Source organism: Meles meles, chromosome 1, assembly GCF_922984935.1.
Source record: "Meles meles chromosome 1, mMelMel3.1 paternal haplotype, whole genome shotgun sequence".
In the NCBI taxonomy this organism is placed as follows: domain Eukaryota; kingdom Metazoa; phylum Chordata; class Mammalia; order Carnivora; family Mustelidae; genus Meles; species Meles meles.
The window spans coordinates 26,781,768-26,802,482 of NC_060066.1; the positions used below are offsets into that span (position 1 = coordinate 26,781,768).

Sequence of the window (20,715 nt, forward strand, 5' to 3'; positions counted from 1 at the left end):
GCTAAAAAGTAATAAATCACCCCTCAGAATCAGTTTATGCAGTGTTACTATGTTAATTATTGACCAGGCACTTAAGCCAAAAATCTGACTTTACTTTTTTCTTTATTTGAGTTAATTCACAAGCTCACTAAAATAGTCATTCTTTTTGGAGTCTGGTAGAATTAATATGCATTGTTTTTAGTCTGTCTTAAATTATTTAATTTTTTTTCATTTTTCCTAAAAGGGGCTGCAACAATTTTGTTATTCCTCCCTTTATCCTTTTAATTTTCTGTATCACATTTAAAATACGGAAAGCAATTCTAAATGTGTTGCTCTTTAAAGAGTTTGATATAGATGAAGTAAAAGGGGTGGTATAATGATGATTAAAACTGTGGGATCCATCCAGATAAACTTGTGACACTTTATATTTTAAACTTTCTGAGCATCAGTTCCCCTATATGTATAATGGGGGTGAAAATTGTACATACTTCCTATAGTTATTGTGACAAGTGACATAATGCACAAAAAGTGCTTAAGTGTCTTAACATGTAGTCACAATCAATAAATATGTTTTATTCTTGATAGTTGTTGAGCTTCTTGATATGTGTTGAATAGTATGCAAATCGGTTAATTTGTGTATCTATAGTAAATTATATTGAATCATGTCAGTTTTTCAAAAGTAATATGGAGTATTTGTTCAGTTTAGAATATTGGGACCAACACATTAAATAAGACATGGCACTTCCTTTTTAATAACCTAAGCCTAGGAAGGGAGACCAAAAAAAAAAAAAAAAAAAAAAAAAAAATACACTCACACACACACACACACACACGCACACACATAAATAGCCATGCAATTGCTAACTGCAATAATAGAAGTGTACATTATGGAGATACCAAGAAGGAAATCAACAATTCTGCTCAGGTTGATGGAGGAGAGGTTCAGGAAGTTTTCACAAAGGACAAGACACTTCATCTGGGCATTGAAATGCACTAACATTTTAAATGCGGCAGATGAAAGAAGGACATTTGAAACAGAAGCATGAAGGAATGTGCAGAGTTCAAAAAGCTGTAAGTAGTTCATCCAATATGTTTGGAGCATTTCATTTCAGTGGTGGAGCAGCAGGAAACAAAGTTGGGGAGGTAGGAATTTACTGAACTTGGAGGGCTTTGTGTCAAACTATAAAGTTGCTGAATGGTTTTTGTGAAGAAGTAACATGCTCAGTAACCCAAAAAGGTACTTAGCTAAGTATTCTGGAAGTATTAAATAGCTGAGCACACACTAAAAAAACCCTTCCTTAAAACTTAACTTCTCATGCAGTTATATGCATCTATTATTTCAATATGCCAGAGCTATATATTCATTAATGTTTTTCATTTTGACTCAACTCAAATTTTCCATTCCATTTCCAACTGTCAAGTTAACTCTTTTACTTTATATATTTGTAATTTTGTGAAAAGCAATGGTCAGGTTTCTCTTTTTAGACTGAGAATGAGCTGCTACCACTTACTTAATTATTTTTGAAAATCTTCAATTCATATCCAAGAAGCAGGTATCTCAGATCAAAGGAAAAGAAACAGAAGTAAAAGCCAAAAATTGAAAAAAGTAAAACAGCTCTTATATATTTTAGCTTTATTATATTCTGTATTTGGTGTTGTATTTTTAGTATATTTAAGTGTGTTATGTTCTATAGTCCCCAAATATCTCACTGTTATGGTAGCTTTGAATTATTTCTTTTCAAGTTATTAACTTGATAAAAGAGCCATTATGTGTTGCCATAATCCGCTAGTCTGCTTATTCTTTTCTATCCCTATATCACATGGAGACTTTACAACTCAAAATATTTCATTGTCCTTTCATCCAGGAAATGATAAGTTATTTAAATCCTTCATCTAGTCATCTATATTCCAGTAACTATATTTGGTGTGCTCAATTGCACAAAGAACTGAAAGATAATCAGTTAAATTTTCATTGTTTAATCACATTTCTGAGATCAGGAGTAGCCTTGCCCAGAATAAATACTTTTGAAAGTATTTATTTCTACATACCTGTTAAAATTTGAAAAGAGAAGAGAGTGAGTTAAAAAAAAAAAACAAAGAAAGAAGGAAAAGGACAGGCAAAGACCTAGATGAGAGAGGCAGAAGGAAGAGACATAAGATGAGGAAAGGTAAGGAGAGAATATAAAGAAATCGAAGAAGAAAATGTCTTATCTTTTAATTATCTACGTATTTATAATATGGGAGAAAAAAAGTCTTATTTTTTATTATCTATGTATTTATTATAAAGAAAAGTAATGTATCTTCCATGTAATTAAAAAAAAAGGAAATCAGTACCATAGGTCATTCCTCCATTTTTTGAACTGCAAATTTAATACAATTTATCTCTCCTAACACATAATTCAAGGTATCATCTCCTTTATAGTTATTAAACATGAAAGCAGAGTACTGAGTGTTTAAAATGAAGTTTTCACTTAGGTCTAGAAGACTAGCATTATGTAATGATATCTTTCTTTGATAGTGCTCTGCCCCGCCAATGAATTACGCCTAGATTCCACAGGAGTCATACTGAGCCCTGGATATCCTGAGAGTTACCCAAACCTTCAGATGTGTGCCTGGAGCATCTCAGTAGAAAAAGGATATAATATCAGCATGTTTGTAGAGTTCTTCCAGACAGAAAAGGAATTTGATGTTCTTCAGGTGTATGACGGTAACCATGGTTTATATTTACTGCATATTCATAAATCCAGTTCAACTACTCTGGTTATACTTGCAGACCTTCAGTGTAAATAACTGCTTATACAAGAAACAACAGCTTGTATTTTATCTTATACTTATTTTTATCTTATACTTGTATCAACATCCAGTTTTTCTACATACCTTGTGAAAACTGTAGTTAGCTAATTATTTTACAAATTGTAGACTCTTCTGTAGAATTAAATATTTAAAACAAAGATATTATGTTTTAAGCTACTGTTGATGAAACAAATTGGTTTTGGAGCAATGTCACCATATCTAATACTATTCTAAATATATAAAATATTAAAGATAAATTAGAACATGATTGTTCAGTTATGTTTAAATTATATTATTTTCTTTCTAAAGGGCCAAATATTCAAAGTCCAGTGCTTATTTCCCTCAGTGGAGATTACTCATCTGCTTTTAATGTAACAAGCAATGGTCATGAAGTATTTCTCCAATGGTCAGCAGATCATGGCAATAACAAAAAAGGTTTCCGGATAAGATATATAGGTATGTGATACTTACAACTTCAGTATACATCTCACTTATATCCTCGGTATGGTTGTGGCTACAGAGCACAAACACAGACATTATTCAATTAGACATAAATCTAAATCACAGCTCCTCCACTAAGGCTTCTTGAGCAGTTTATGTAATCTCCTTGTGTCTGTGTCCCCAGGGTCATGATAATCCTACATCTTGGGGTTTTTGAAAAGATTAAAAACATTTAGGATATTGATGATTTATACATGTTAGTTATAAGTTAAACTCTGATATTTTTAGTGCTTTTTCCCAATAGATTTCTTTCCCTTGCATTCTCACAAAACTGTTGCTCAAATGTGTCTATCTGACCTATTTTATAAACCTTTATATGAGAAGGTTAAACAAAAGATAAACAGACAATGGTAAAAAGCTTTGATTTTGTTATTATCCACCTATTTATGATATTGCTAATATTGAAAGGGAAATGACTAACACATCATTAAAAACCTTTAGTTTTGAAAAAAAAAAAAAAAGAATTGTTTTGTCCTAATTGCTTTTCACTGAGTGGTATTTAGAAAGATATGGACTGAAATTCCTTTTTAATATCAAAATGAAATTAACTTTTCTATATATCTTCCTGTTTATAAGGTGTAATGATACTAAGCCACTAATTTTCTTTTCTTGTTGAGTAAGTGTGTATAAATAGTCATTGTACAAAAGTTACTTTCCTTTTTTTTCCCATCCTAAGTCATGTCAGAGGCATGAGTATGTGCTCAATAACAGGATATTTTAGAACTAATCAGGCATCTCTTTCCTGTACAGTGCTTGGACCATGTTTCCCCAAGCCAAGGGTCATGACTAATCAGTTCAGCTGAAAATTACTTTCATAAATATTTTATAAATAATTCTGACAGAATGATTCTAAACATGGTCTTCAATAATTTGAATTTTAGTTCTTAAAATATACTCTCATATTTACTCACTTATATAAATTTGCATATATAGTATACAAATAAAATAATTTTTGTCTATTTTGATTTTAAAACTATAAGATGATAATTTGGTTTTAATTTATTAGCAATTTGTCTTTTACATTTTAAAATTGACTTGTCACTGACCTTACAATACTATTATTATATAAATTTTGTCCTACAATAGATTTAAAAATGTTATAGGCATGCAAAGAATTAATGTTTTAAAATTCAAATATATGCTCTAGTCATCATTAATTTTTTCCATATTTGAATCATATTTCTATCACATGTATAATATAAATGTCTTTTTATTAAATTTGTGCCCAAAGATGGAATTTAAAAATCAGCACATTAAATTGTAGCTTTAATGATCACAACAACCTAAAAGGAAATTATTCAAATCAATTATAAGCATTAAATTGACTATGTTGTATACTAAATCCTTATTTATGTTGATATTCCTGATAAATTTTGATATAAATATATTGAAAACACTTTAACCCCAAGAATAGCTTGACATATTATATATTTTCCTTTAGAAATATCAGGCTATGACATATATATTCCAAGTCCAATCTATTTCTTTCTAGTTACCACTAACGTCTTATTTTTCTCAGATGAATACAGTGAAGTTTCAAAGGGTAAATAGATCCTGCCAGGCTGAATAGTCTTAAAAGTACATATATATGAAAAAGCCATTTGACATTATCTTTTGACATTTTAGACTTCAGAAGATGAAGAAAGTTTTATTTTATTGACATTTTTATCACCATATGTAAGCAGTCTTGACAGCATGGAAACTCTTTAATAAACTTGGAGAGAGGATTATGGAATGTGGGGGTCTGTTTAGACATCAATCCAAATGAAATGCATGACCTAACATGATATAGGTGTCTGGAAATAACTTCAAAGTTACATGTAAACAACATGCTCTCAAATATTACTACGAAGACTGTGGCATTTAGGTCCTTCAAATTACAAGAGGTACAGCTTCCAAAATTCACTGAACTATTTGTAGAGATTTTGAACCACCAGAGTGTTAAGAGAAATATGGGTATTTCAATTCAGAAGACCTCTTCTGTGATGATGAAAAGTTCAGAGTTAGTTTTGTCTCCTAAAAGTTATGCCAGTGGATATTCAAGAGGACAGAAAATTCTATGATGTTCATAGGAAGTAAAATTCACACAGGTGGTAATTACAATACTGGATTGTGAAGAATTTCTGATTCACTAATTATACAGTGATTCTTCTGTCTTTTGAAAAGCTTTCTACTGTAGTACACCAGAATCTCCACCTCATGGATACATTATCAGTCAGACAGGTGGACAACTTAATAGTGTGGTCCGCTGGGCTTGTGACCGAGGATTCCGACTTGTTGGGAAAAGCAGTGCTGTGTGCAGGAAGTCTTCCTATGGGTATCATGCCTGGGATGCACCGGTCCCTGCTTGTCAAGGTGAAGTATATTATCCACAAATAGAAAAACGCATTAACAAAAGAGTAACTCTGTTTAACTTTTGCATTTGGATCATTGGAACTTCCATAAACATAAACATAAACATTCAGAAGCATTTTACAGATGGCCCTCTTGAAAATAAGAATTAAAAATGCAGAATGATAGGGGAACCTGGGTGGCTCAGTGGGTTAAATCCTCTGCCTTCGGCTCGGGTCATGATCCCAGGGTCCTGGGATCGAGCCCCGCATCGGGCTCTCTGCTCTGCAGGGAGCCTGCTTCCTCCTCTCTCTCTGCCTGCCTCTCTGCCTACTTGTGATTTCTCTCTGTCAAATAAATAAAATAAAAAAAAAAGGCAGAATGATAAATTTGAGAAGAGTGAGACACGTTGTTTTATAATTCTTCATCTGTTGTTGTGTGATTATTGCCTTTACTCTTACCACTCATATACTTGCATAAACTTCAAAAATTATTACTATTATCTGAGAGAGAGAGAGAGAGAGCAAACATGAATAAGTGGGGTGGGAGGGACAGAAAGAGAGGGAGCGAGAGAATCTTAAGAAGGCTCCATGCCCAGCACAGAGCCCCATATGGGTCTTGCTATCACAACCCTGAGATCATGACGTGAGCCACAATCAAAAGTCCAAGGCTTAACCAAATTAGCCACTCAGGTACCCGCCCCCCCCCCCCCAGCCTCCGCCATACATAATTCGTTCATACATCTACCATTTCCATTACTTTGCTGTCGGAACGTGACTGACCCAGAGCTCGAGATTACTTTAGTATGGAGTCTGCAGAAAGAAAAGAGAGGATAAGAATGGGCAGGGTCACTGAAGACTTTCACTCTGAGCATGCAAAAATGTGCTCTCGGAGCAACAAATTTAAAAGAAGAAAATGTAGCCAGCCACCACATCATTTTTTCTTCACTGTTTAGCTAACTTGACAAGGATCTTTCTTTTTCAGTTGTATTTTGTTAACAATTGAGGCACTGTCAGAACACTGTATCTTGTTACAGCAAACAGAATGACAAGCTTCTTATTCAACAAATGGCACATTTTAGATCTTTGGACTAGATCTTGTTTTTAAAAAGTAGTCTCTTAGCTAGATATAGTCATAAAGATAAGTGCAACATCAGTTATACAAGAAACTCTAATGTCATTGGACTTTGAAAGTTCTGAATATTTAGGATATCACATTATTTTTTTCCATGTGAAATATATTTGATTTATTCTACCCACGTTATAGAGGTGTCTTAAACAACTATGAACCCTCAAATTAAAAAATGCAGAATATTCTCAGTTAATAAGTAATGGGTCTTACCTATAATCTACTTATCAGAAGGAATTTATGTAAAACAAATGCAATATAAAATTGATCAATTATAATTTAAAATTGAACAAAACCAAGTTAAAATAAGCATAGATATTACCAAACACCCAAAATGGGTTCTTTTATCTGTTAAACTATAATTTTAATTCATGAAAGGTAACTCTCAGAGGCATGTATAAATAAATGAGAAATAAAAGAACTATTGTTTCCTTGTTCTGTTGATGTGGAAATATTAATCACTTATTAGAATTCTGTGAAAAGTCATAACCATAGTGGCTTACCAACATTTAAAAAGCTGACTTTGTGTTGAATAGATGTATTTTAATAAAATATCAAAACATCTGCTTTTCTTTGACTAATGAATAGTATTCACAAATTCTTATTATTTCCCAGAACTGGTTTGGAAAAGAATCTTTGATCTTATAATTTCAGCATCATGGGAATTTAAAAAATATATAAATAGTAACCATCTAAATCATATATATTTTAAATAAATATTAAAATGATCTGACTTTGAACTAGTACATTTCAGTTATATAGTGATTGCTTAGATATATAAAATGATATATATATATAATAACCTTTAAGGAAACTTTAGTAAAAAAACAATTGCCTATTGGTTGAAATAAGAAATATCTTAAACTTTCTGAAACTTTGAAGTTGCTTTGTATAGTCAGCACTATAATGTCATTGGTTGTTTTGGTATATAATATGACATTTACATATGGATTTTTTTCATTGTTCTTGATTTAAAATTGTTCTACAATTAGAATAGTTAAATCAAAATGCAGTTTAAAATATATTTGGCATGGTAAAATGATAACATATTTATAATTCGAGGAACCATTTCCAAAATTGATCTTTTATTATCACTGAAACAATTTTAAAAGATTAGTTGATAAAAACCTTTGTTATATGTGACCTATATGTATTTGAACACAGTTAATTTAAACTGGTTAAATGTCATTGGGAAGAGCTATTCACATACTGCAGATTTTTGTTTTGTTCCATGTTTGTTTTACATTCTTCAGTCATTTTTTTTCTTTATCTCTTCAATCTCCTTATGTATCTTCACATATATTTACCTGAGCAATAGTTACACAATGTGAACACAATAAAAAATAGAAAATTTCATCTGCTATTTCTAGTTGGGTTTGGACAGGTGTTTTATCTATTTGTCTACACATCAAATAACCCTTCATTGATTTCCTCTCCTTCAGGAATTGAACCAGTCTCATCCCACTATGCAGTTGGGTATTGTACAGTGTTATGTAGAAATAGTTGCTTTGCATTCCCTGCCTCAATTTTAATCTGTGCTATTCTGAGAGTTCCATAGAGAAGCCTCTGTGACAACCACTCAGTGATGATGGTTCTTTTGAAATTTATTTATTTTTTTTAATAGCTGAGAAGTTCAGTTGTAATCTACCCATAGGCATAGTTGTCATCCTATCATTTGAGCATGTTGCCATTTTCTTAGGTCTAAAATATAGCCATTTCATACAAACCACATATTTGGAACCTATTCTTTTTAACTTTATTTCCTTTCTACTTTGGTCTAAGTTCAACCTACACTACTCCAATAATGTATGGTTGATTTTTTTTTTTTTAAATCAGTAAATACACAGTCTTTGGTAGGGTTCAGTAGGGAGATAACTTATTACAAATTGAAATTCCCAAAAGTCCTAAGTGGAAATATCAACATTGCTTGAGCAGACATCAGAGAACCATTAATATTTGCAACATGATAGCAGGGATAATAACATAATTATGTGAGATTGCTTATATAATTTATTAAGTCATATTAGTGCTTTTCTGTTCATAATTTGCAGGTTATCAGATTATAAAAGATTAAACCATTCACCAGTAGGGAGTTCGCCATTCAATTTTGTGAATTTCATATAGATTTCACTAAGGTATTTCACCTCATAGTGAAATTCACATTGATTTATTAAAATTAAACCCCTGAGTGGTAGGTTTTCCAAAAGAAGTTGAAATAATTTTAGTTTGAAATGAAAGATAAGTAACTAGAACACAAGTCTGTAAATATTAAAACCAAACTCATACCTTTCTGTTTCTTAATTCCATTAATAAGAAAAAAATGTAGTTATAAGTCTACTGTATTTTATAGGAAACCTAGAAGACTGTATATTTCAGAATTTAGAAATTTTTTTATTTTATAGAGGTAATACAGAAAATACACCAGATGTTACATAGCTGGTTGTAGAGCTGTACCTATAATCAAATATACTAATTTCTGTGGAGACATATGTATAAATATTTACATGTATATGAACATGATATAAAAGATAAAAATCTCATTTTAATCAGGATTTTGCTGTCAAATATATTCATTTAAAGCTTCTGTTTTTTTCTTTGTTTTTGGAGATACAAATATGTACTTGTAGAACAAAGATGGCAATCAATCAATCTTAGAGTATATCTGTAGTAATTTGAATTTATGAGATGTGAAAATACCTGATATACTATAAAGTAAATAAAAATTTTTACTGTAATTGTCACATTATGGGAAAACTAATTTCACCTAAATCAGATCTATTGTAGATGAAAACCAAGACATCTAAGATATATCAATGAAATGCAGGATGATTCATTCTAGGTTTTAAGACAATGTGTCCAGGCCCTATGTTTATTAAACATGTTGATCACATGATATTCTATGGATGGTGTCCAAGCACATAGAATTTGGACCCAAGACAAAGTAATATCCAGCTTTTAATTAAAATAAATCTATTCATCTATGTGTTATATTTCTGGACAAAATCCTGACAAGTATTAGTTACCAACACTTTATAATCCTTAATAATTTTCTATCAAATTAATTGACCAAACTTGCTATGTGGTGGCCCAGTTATAGATTAGCCCTACATACACTCTATATTTACCCAATTTTCATTCTTATATAATGTATATGAATGCTGACATAATGCTAAAAAGAAACCAAGTAAGAAACACAGACATAAAACATTAATAATGTATGGATTCACCAATCAAACAAAAAAAAACCACATTCAATAGGAGTTTGAAATAAATTATTCAAAAAGTTATGGTTCAGGAAAACTTTTTTAGGAGATATTCTGAAGTTGTTTCAGAAGAATTAATAAAATCCCAAATAGTTTTACATGCTTTACAATTTAAGAGACTTATCTACTAAATTAAGTATTTTTTTGTTTCTATGATTTTGTACATGTATTCATTATAGCAATTTCCTGTGGGATTCCTAAAGCTCCAACAAATGGAGGAATACTCACAACAGACTACTTGGTAGGAACCCGAGTTACCTATTTTTGTAATGATGGATATAGATTGTCATCTAAGGAACTTACCACTGCCATATGTCAATCAGATGGAACGTGGAGCAATCATAACAAGACCCCTCGCTGTGTTGGTATGTGTGTTAGAGAAATGGTATCATTTGTGTTTCTATTGGCATCTTGTACACTTTAAAAGATTATGTATTTTTCAAATTTTAGAACTAATCCCTGAAATGAAATGTGATGTCTAAGAGGGAATAAAAGCTAATTAATCTGTCTTGTAATATAAACAATTAGAAGACAGTACAAGGACATAAACTCCAGAATATTTATGTCAAAAAATTAAAGTGAATCTTATTTTACTTAACATAGTTTCACTTATTTTGTAATAATTTATCCATCAGTCAACATGTACTTTTGTATATGTCCTTGAAAAAAATTTAAAGATTTATAATTAGTAAATTATATTTCAATACACTCAGCTCTGATTTTTTTTATAATGGCAAAAGATGTTGGTAAGATGACCCATAACTTTAGCTTTCATCAGTATTCTTCAGGTTACTTGCATTTAAAAAATATTCCCATTGCTTTCATTACTATTTTAATAGGTAAATAAATATTATGTAATGGTGACATTAAATAGTTCTGTTAAAATATTTGGTAGCAAAAAAAATTGGAAAAATGGTGGTGTAAATAAGGTTTTTTATTTGTCTTTATATTACATTTATTTCTTCTCAGTACTAATATTTTAACTTAGTCATTTCATTTAAAATGAAAGTTGTTATGTGTAGTCTCAACATAGGTATTGAATAATGCTTCCGTTTATCTTATGTTGAACAATTTTTGAATTAGCCAAAGTGTATAACACAACTCTTGCACGAAAGCAGTATTCTCATAAAACAGATTTCCTCAAAATACAGTCCTCCCGAAATTTCTGAACTAATGAGAATATGTCATTTCTGTATATTGCCTATTGTGACCAATGCTGCAATGAACATGAGTATGCATATACCACTTTGAGATCCTGAATCCATTTCCTTTGGATATATATCCAGATTGGGATTGCTGAAGCGTATGTTAGTCTTCTTTTTAATATTTTGAGGTTCTTCCATACTGGCTCTACATATGTATTCTATAATGGCTGTGCCAGTTTACATTCCCACCAGCTTGTACCAGGGTGTCCTTTTTCCTACATCCTGTCATTTGTATCTCATAGAAGTTGTGAAGAAAGACTTCAAAAAGAATACTTTTAAATCGGCTTCAAAGAAAAGAGAAAATTTTAACAAATTAATATAATTGGAATGATTCATCACTAAGACACACTTCATGTCTTTCTGTATTAAGGGATAAATTTGGATATGATAATAGAAAAAAAAAGAAGAGGGTAGAGGTAAAGCAGTAATAAAGATTCTGGGTCAATAGAATAATAGTACACAGATTTTTGAAGTGTGAAATAGTATAACATATTCAAGGAACTGTCAGCAATACCATAGAGCCAGGGGAGTGGAAAAGATTAACATGGAAAATAAATTTTAAAAATGCTAAAGGACTTTGGCACAATAGTGAGTGCATTAAGGTAGTGATGATACAGAGGATGGAATAGATACAAGATACAGTTAAGAAGTAGAACAGACATAACTGATTAACATTTATGTTCTTGGTTTTTGTATAGTTGTTACATGTCCGAGTATCAATTCCTTTACCTTGGAACATGGAAGATGGAGAATTGTGAATGGCTCCCATTATGAATACAAAACCAAGGTAGTTTTCAGCTGTGATCCTGGTTATCATGGACTAGGTCCTGCTTCTATTGAATGTCTTCCTAATGGTACCTGGAGCTGGAGAAATGAAAGACCATATTGCCAAAGTAAGTATTGACTCAGCTAAATTTATTTCATAAGCTATTCTTTTTAAATTTAAATTTAGTTAATTAACATATAATGTATTATTTGTTTCAGGGGTACAGGTCTGTGATTCATCAGTTTTATATAATACCCAGTGCTAATTACAATACATACTCTCCCCACTTGATTGAATTGCTTGGTCACTTCCTTTTCCAAACACACTAGAGCAAATAATGAGATCATATTATTAAAAAGATCATTTATTCTCATTAAATTTTAAAATTTTGTAAGGTTTTTTTTTTTTTTTTTTTTTTTTGAGTAAACTCTCTTGAAAAAAGTACGAGCTTTAGATACAGAAATCCTGTGTTTGGATTCTAAATCTATCACTTACCACAATAAACTTGATAATACCTATTGTATACTTACAACTTGCTAGGCAGGCACTGCTTTTAGCCCTTTACATGTATTAATTCATTTATTGCTTAGTTCCAATCTTATGAAGTAGTTGATGTTATTATACTTATTTTATCAAAATAGTAAACTGATCCCTGTTTTAATCATTTTACATATCTCACAAAACCTATAAATGGTGGAGAAATGAGACTCAATCCAAACAGCCAGACTATATCCTCTGGCTTTTAATCATTATATTCTATGATGTTCATTTTCTCTGATCCTAAATTTCTTAAGCTAGAAAATTACAATAATACCTACCTTGTGGTTATTAAAAAGATTTAATAGTATGTTATGTTGAAAATATCAGCTAGAACCTGATTCACAGCATGACCTTAGTAAATATTTATTGAATCAAATTGAGCATATTGTTACTCTATTTCCATGCATTCTTTTTTTCCCATGCATTCTTTTAATATAAATGGCCAGTGTCTAATACAGATAAGTTAACTGAGCATAGGACATTCAGATGAAATATTATGTAGTCCCATTGAACTTCTTTCCATACATTTATTAAGCATTTACTTTGTGCCAGGAAATATGCTACATTGAAAATTCATTCTTTCATTTTGTGTCCACACAACTCTATGGCATTTATGACATAAACACTCATACTTTATAAATAATAAAGGAATCAGAAATCTAAATAGGATTATGATTATGATGATTAAAAAGTTCAACAGAGCAAAAATGGTCTTTGTGTAATAAGTATGCAAGTATCTACTATTATTTTACTAATGAATATTCTACTTTACAATCTATTTTTTAATATCCATATAAAGCATTTGCCCTCTTTTATAAGATAATCATATTGATTAATTAAAATCAAATGACATAAAAAATAGATGTCAAAACTATAATTATGATATTCTAAAAAATACGGTATCTATATTTCTAAATTTTTGCGCCCTTCCTTCACAGTTTCTCCTAGGAGTTTCCTTTGCTTCTAGCCTATTGTTTTCCAGTATTATTTAATTATACAGGCACATGGGATAGAGATATTTCAAGGAGCTGGGAAAAAATATCTACAATAAAATCTTTAATTTAATCAGGCATTCAACAAATGTTTGTCTTGTTCTTCTGTGATGATGTAGAAGGGTTTAAGGGATCACCTATGATGTTGAAGAATTTAAGAGATACATAAAAAAAGGTCCCTACCTACAGGTAAGAGTAGGGGAAAGACGAGGAATCTAAGGATTGAAATTCATTGAGAAAATGGAAAGAATAGTGCTTTGCTAATTATTTATTCATCTTTTAAATTAAAATAATATAAATACTAGTATTACTAATATTAATAAAAGTATAGCTACTGCAAAGTATTGTTGAGGGATTAGTTCAAAATAATCACTACATTCAAAATTTTATATGCAGCAATTTAAAGTTTGCAAATTTTCTATTTGTGATGGGCATGTAAAGCCTAAATGTGAAAGTCGGCACTGTAGGCTGGTGACTAAGTATGTGATTCTGGAGTTTTAATTTTGATTTAGTTATTTATAGGCTGTGTAACCTTATTAAAGTTACTTAACTACTATGTGCTCCTATCCTAGTCCATACAATTCATACATTGACTCCACCTACCTCATAGGGTTGTTTTGAGAATTACTTAACTTAAAGCACTGGTAATAGTGTCTGGTACAAAATAAACATGCAATAAACATTATCCACTATTGTTTTTAATTCAAGAAAGACATTTCATTTGCAGTCTTTAAATATGAAGGAGTTATAAGAGCTGGGTTCTAAATGACTTAGTGAGTCAACCTCTTTGTCAGTTTTTTTAAACCCACAAACAAAATGTGAAATATCATTCTAATGGTTTTTGTGAAAATCAAATGATATTTTACATGTAAATTTCTTTATCAACTGTGGGGATCTCAACAAAAATTTCTTGTAATTACGAGCATACTTCAGAGATATAATGGGTTCAGTCTAGACCACCACAATAAAGCTAATACTGCAATAAAGGAAGTCAAATAAAATTTTTGGCTTCCCAGTGCTTGTATAACAGTTATATTTACACTATACTGTAGTCTGTAATAACATTGTGCTTAAAAAACTATGTACATATCCTAATTAAAAAATACTTTATTGCTAAAAATGTTTACCATTATCTGAGCTTTCAGCAAGTGGTAATCACTGATCACAGATCACCATAACGAATATAAAAATAATGAAAAAGTTTGAAATATTATGAGAATTACCAAAATGTGACAGAGACACAAAGTGAGCAAATATTGTCAGAAAAATTGCACTGATAGGCTTACTCAACCAATGCAGGGTTGTCAGATACGTTCCATTTGTAAAGACATAATATCTCCAAGTACAGTAAAGTGAGCTGTACTACTTTAGCATTGTTTCAGATTAAAGAGGAAACTTTGGAAGTTTGAGTCCAAGTTTGAGGTAAAGGAAGTCCTTTACCTTGTGAATTTCTTTCTTTTATGACAACCTACTGAGTGACCAGATTGGCTAAGTAAAGATGAAAAAATAGCTTCATTACATGTTGCTGTCACTCAGGTTATAAGAGAACTCAAAGAGGATAGATTTTAAAGTATGTCATGTATTTTCTCTGCATTTCACACTTATCCAAACATGTCCTGTAAATGTCAATTTCAGTTGTGAATATGTCAGATCATAGAGAATTCAAAATGTTAAAAGCATGATTTTGTTATAAGGACACATTGACTATGTCTTCAAGCATTTTTGTTTTTGTTGTTGTTGTTGTTTTGTTTTGTTTTTGTTTTCAAGTTATTTCCTGTGGAGAACTACCTACACCTCCAAATGGAAATAAGATTGGAACTCAAACTTCATATGGCTCCACGGCCATCTTTACCTGTGATTCTGGATTCATGCTCGTGGGCTCTGCGGTTCGAGAATGCCTTTCTTCAGGTCTTTGGAGTGGATCTGAAACCAGATGCCTAGGTATAGATTTTTGAATCATTTTAAGCAACCACACCCCCACCCTCCATCTCTGAAAAGGGTAACCCTTTTTCTACAACAAGAGATGATCATTTATATTCCCTCAGTAAGGACTTAACCAGAAAATGCTTAACTAAAAATGTCTCATGGTAGAAAAGCTATTAAACAGATAACTCTTAAAGTTAATCAACTAGTATTTCAAATGAGAATCTTATGTCATTAAGGAGAGCTACATTTTCTTCGAGGCATGTGAAAATAAAAAGGTGAAAACTAATTGCTGAAAATTATATGTCTGCATACTCAGCTGGATTAAATCACTGTAGCAGTTAATTCATTCTAAACCATAGTCAGTTCTCCTTTCACCGATTTGCTTACAGTAATGATCGAAGGAGAAAGACGATTTCCACATTTAAAGTCTTTCTCCCTTCTAATGTCATAAGATTTTTAACATGTGTAATATTACTTTCTTTTAAACTTTTTAAAATATATTTTTTCAAACCTGATTTTAGGCAAATAGAATTTCTTTCCCCTTAGGGTTTTTTAATTCATTTCATGTTCAGTTAAAGAAATTGAACTAGCTCGTTCTTTTTGCCCCTCCTCCTTTATTATTGAAAGAATATCATGATTTATGCTTTATCTTTTTCCAAAGACTTCAATAATTTTTTAATAATAAGAGAATGGTATAATTTATGCTCTATTTTTCTCCAAAATGATTTCAAGATATGACAGCAAGTACTGAATTAGGCATAATGAAATTGTTCTAATAATTATTCACTTGTCTTTTGGAAATAAGAGATAATCTTTTTGTTTACTAATTTAAAAATCGCTAATTATTATGAACAGAGTATTGCTAAATATGGACAGTGTTTGTCTATAAATATTTACTATATTTAAGAATATGAGGAAAGGCAGAAAAGTCTATAACAATTTAGATTCATAGTGTTTTGCTTATAAACTTGAATATACTCATGTTAATGCAATCATTATTTGAAACTTAAAAAGCTATAGCCACAGGTTTTGATTAAAATCCTTTTTTCCCCCTCAAGCATATTTGTTAATAAGTACACTTGGGAGCCTAACAACAATGGTTTCTTTATAAAAGTATGTATATTTAAATATGCTATAAGACTATTATATAAAAAATGATACAAAATTAAGTCTTTATATAATTAAATAGGATTAAATAATGAAAATATTTTTAATAGTTCCAAACTGATTTTTGTTATGCAGATTTCAATTGCAGGTTACTTAGTTTACATATAAACCTGAACACATACATGTAATCTAAATTTGATCTACTATATTTTGTGGCTCTATGCCCTGATGAACTGTTACTGTATATTGTTTATTATTTATTGATTATTGTATATAGAGAGTGGTTTTATTTACCTGTTTAGAATCCTGATTCTGTTTTCTGAAGAGACAGGCTATAGCAGGAAGATTTCTAAGAAAATACTGCCTCTCAGACTATGAAGACATCGCCATCCATTCAGAGGAAGTAGTGTTGACATCTAATACAAACTCTGAAAATGCAATTGCCAAACAAGCAATTCTAGAATCTTGAACTTAACTTTAAGGATTAATGTAGTCCAGTCATTCTCATGTTTAAAAACAAAAGAAACAAAACTTATTCTTATAGCCACAGACACTTTTGGCTAATAATGGCCATTATTATGTGCTTATAATTGTTTCTCTAAATAAAGTGCATTTATTCCTAGTCCCTCAGCATCTTAATAGGAATTTTCCAGTTTTTCAACTGAAACACTTGACAGTGACACTTGATATGTGGGTATCTCTATGCCCACCACCTAGATTCTACAATTAACATTTTGTCATATTTGCTTATCACATATCTGTCTATCCTTTCAGGCTTCTATCAATCCATCAATTCATTGTTTTGGATGTATTTAAAAGTAACGTGCAGAATTCAGTGCACTTTTTTGCTAAACATTACAGCATGCATATCATTACCAAGAGTTTAATATTTGCTTGCTTTTCTTAATTCTTTTTTACCACAGCAAAATATGTATACAATGGAATGTATATGTCATAAATACACAAATGGATGTGTTTTGTCAAATGTGTATAACTGTCTACCTTAAACCACTTTGTAGTTATAGAACCTTGGAAAGGTTCCTCATGGAATACAGCCAATCTACAGCTCCCTCCAGCCCTGAGGCAATAATTGTTTTTTGTTTGTTTGTTTGTTTGTTTTTACCATATGTTAGTTTTCCCTTTCTAGAAATCCATACAAATGGAATTCTAAATTATATACAGTGTAAGACTTCTTTCATTCTCTTTCCATGTTATTGTGTGTATCACTATTTTTTTTTAAATTGCTGAGCTGAGTAGAATTCCATTGTATGAATATGCCACATGTTGGTCAATCCCCTATTGATAGACACCAGACCCTTGTCCAGATTCGGGCTCTTATGAAAAAAGCTGCAATGAATATTCATGTAAAATTTTTTTTGTGAGTGTATGTATTCATTTCTCTTAAAGATTTAGGAGTAAAATTCCCAGAAGAGTTCTTGTTTCACATTTTCTCCAGCATGTGGTATAGCCAGTCTTTTAATTTTATCCATTCCATTGGGTGCATAAAGGTATTTTATAACATTTTAATCTGCATTGTCTTGATGACTACTGATAGAGTACAGTTTCTTGAGCATTTTGGCCATTTGTAAATTTTCCTTTGTGAATTGGTGGAATATATTTTATATTGAATTGGCTTATTATGAATTATAGGACTCTTTGTATATTCTGGTGATAAGGCCTTCATTATTATGCATTTACAGATATTTTCTTACAGCCTATAACTTGCTTACTTATTTCTTCTTTTAATAGGCATAAATTTTAGATTTTTTAAAGTCGGTCTTTTCTGGTTATTGCTTTCTGTATCTTGTTTATGAAATTTTAATCAATCAGAATTCACAAAGATTTTCTTTCATATTTTCTTCCAGAAGTTTCATAGTTTTGGGTGTTATTTTTATATCTCTGATTTATCTTTAATTTGTTCTTGTATGTATAATGAATGAAGTAAAATTGAGGTTTAGTTTTTTTTCTAACAGGGTATCTGGCACTATTTGTTGAATAGGTTTTATACTAAGTCTTGAAATTTTGTATGTATGTCTTTCAAATTTTTCTCAATTTTCAAGATAACATTGGATATTGTATGTCTTTTCTAATTTAATATATTTTAGCCTTAGCTTATAAATTTTTATTTTTAAAAATATCTAGTAGAATTACGATCAGGATCACATTGAATCCATACATCATTTGAGGAGAATTGGAATCGGACAATGTTAAGTCTTCCAACTAATAAGCATGATAATTTAGTTTATTTATTCACTTATTTAGGTCCTCAATTTTTTTTTTGCAATAGCAATATTTTGTATTTTTAGCATAAGATCTTTTATGTCTATTGCTAAAATTATTCCTGAGAATGTTTAGTATGTTTCTAATATTATAAGTGAAATTGTTCATTTTTAATTACATTTTCCATTTAATTTACATTTTCACATTGTTTGCTGCTAATATATAAGAATATAATTATTTGAAATATTTATCTAATGTCTTGAAAACTTGCTAAATTATTAGTTTTAGGATTTTCTTAAAATAGGATTTTCTGTATATATATCATCTGACCTTAGAATAATTTTGCTTTTCTGTTTCATAAATTTATGCTTTCTTTCTTCCTTTGTATTAATGTTTGGATTGCATAGGGCCGACCAAACAACGTTAAATAGAACTGGTCATCCTTGTCTTATTCCCTATATGAGGAAGAAAGAATTCAGTATTTCATTGGTAAATATGTCAGCTGGAGGTTTTTCTTCGATGTCTTTTGGCATTTGGAGACTCTATTTTCAACAATAAGCAATGCTCTGGACACCAACTGGGTGTCCTGTGATTACATTCAATTCTGTCACTGTCTAACTAGAGATAGCATCAGATTCCTTGGGTTAAAATTTCAGTCTTTTTTTTTTTTTTTCCTAAGATTTTATTTATTTGAGGGTTACATGTCTGCCTTTGGCTTGGGTCCTGGCCACAGGGTCCTGGGATCAAGCCCCATGTTGGGCTCTCTGCTCAGCAGGGAATCTGTGCTCCCTCTTCCTCTATGCTCTCTTCCTCTGTCCTCTCTTCCTCTGTGCTCGCTCTCTCTCAAGTAAATAAATGGTCTTTAAAAAAAAACAGTTGTATTTATTTGAGAGAGAGAGAGAACACAACTGGAGGAGGGGTAAAGAGAGAGAGAGAAGCAAACTTCCCACTCAGTGAGGAGGCCAGGATTGACCGGCGCCAAAGGCAGATACTTAACCCAGGCATTCTTAAATGTTCAGTCTGTTAAGACTGGTTTCCTTTCCTCCTACATATGCTATTACCTGTGCTTCTGACTGTCTCTAAATCACAGATTCCTATAACCCCCTCCTTGGATTTGATTAATTTGCTAAGGTGGCTCACAGAACTCAGAGAAGCATTTTACTTAGTAGATAAGGGTTTATTACAAAAGGATGTAACTCAGGAATTGTCAAATGGAAAGGGATGCATAGGGCAAAGTATATGAGAATGGTACAGAGCTTCCATGCTTTCTGAGGCCCCCACTCTCCTGAATCTTCTTGTATTCACCAACCCAGAGGCTCTCTGAACCCTGTGCTTTTGGTTTTTTTTAAGGAGGTTTCATTGCCTGGGCTTGCTTGATTAAATCATTGGTCATTGGCTATTAATTCAACTTCTAGTTCTTCTCTCCTCTCCAGAGGTCAAAGGGTGGGACTGAATGTTCCAACCTTCTAGCCATGTGATTAGCTCCACTGGCACCCAGCCTCCATACTTAGATGAGATCTAAAAGCCACCTCATTAATATAACAAGACACATTTTTTTTTCTTTTATCATTTAGGAAATTCCAAGAGTTTTAGGAGCTCTGTGTCAGAAACAGGGACCAAGACCAAATACATACTTCCTACTATAAGTCATAATACTGCAGATATCTTTATCAGTTTGAAAATTTCCCTTATATTCTAAATGTGTTGTTAGTTTTCATCATGAATTGGTACTGAATTTTGTCAAATGCTTTCTCTTCATCTATTGAAATAATCATATTTTGGGGCACCTGGGTGGCTCAATGATTAAGTATCTGCCTTCAGCTCAGGTCATGATCCAGGCGTCCTGGGATGGAGCCCCGCATCAGGCTCCCTGCTCAGTGGGAAGGCCTGCTTCTCCCTCCCCCACTCCCCTTCCTTGTGTTCCTTCTCACTATCTCTCTATCAAATAAATAAATAAAATATTT

The 20,715-nt window shown here is 31.4% G+C and overlaps 1 protein-coding gene across 2 annotated transcripts in view; it reads left to right on the forward strand.

Moving 5' to 3' along the window:
- The window catches only part of CSMD3 (CUB and Sushi multiple domains 3), a 1,273,428-nt gene that overhangs the window by 1,180,654 nt on the left and 72,059 nt on the right, over positions 1 to 20,715 (forward strand). For both annotated transcript variants that reach the window (XM_046025880.1, XM_046025873.1), the window contains 6 exons: positions 2,498 to 2,686; positions 3,082 to 3,228; positions 5,440 to 5,628; positions 10,175 to 10,360; positions 11,899 to 12,093; positions 15,266 to 15,439. In XM_046025880.1, coding sequence (XP_045881836.1) covers positions 2,498 to 2,686; positions 3,082 to 3,228; positions 5,440 to 5,628; positions 10,175 to 10,360; positions 11,899 to 12,093; positions 15,266 to 15,439 — 1,080 coding nt within the window. The remainder of the gene's footprint in view (positions 1 to 2,497; positions 2,687 to 3,081; positions 3,229 to 5,439; positions 5,629 to 10,174; positions 10,361 to 11,898; positions 12,094 to 15,265; positions 15,440 to 20,715) is intronic.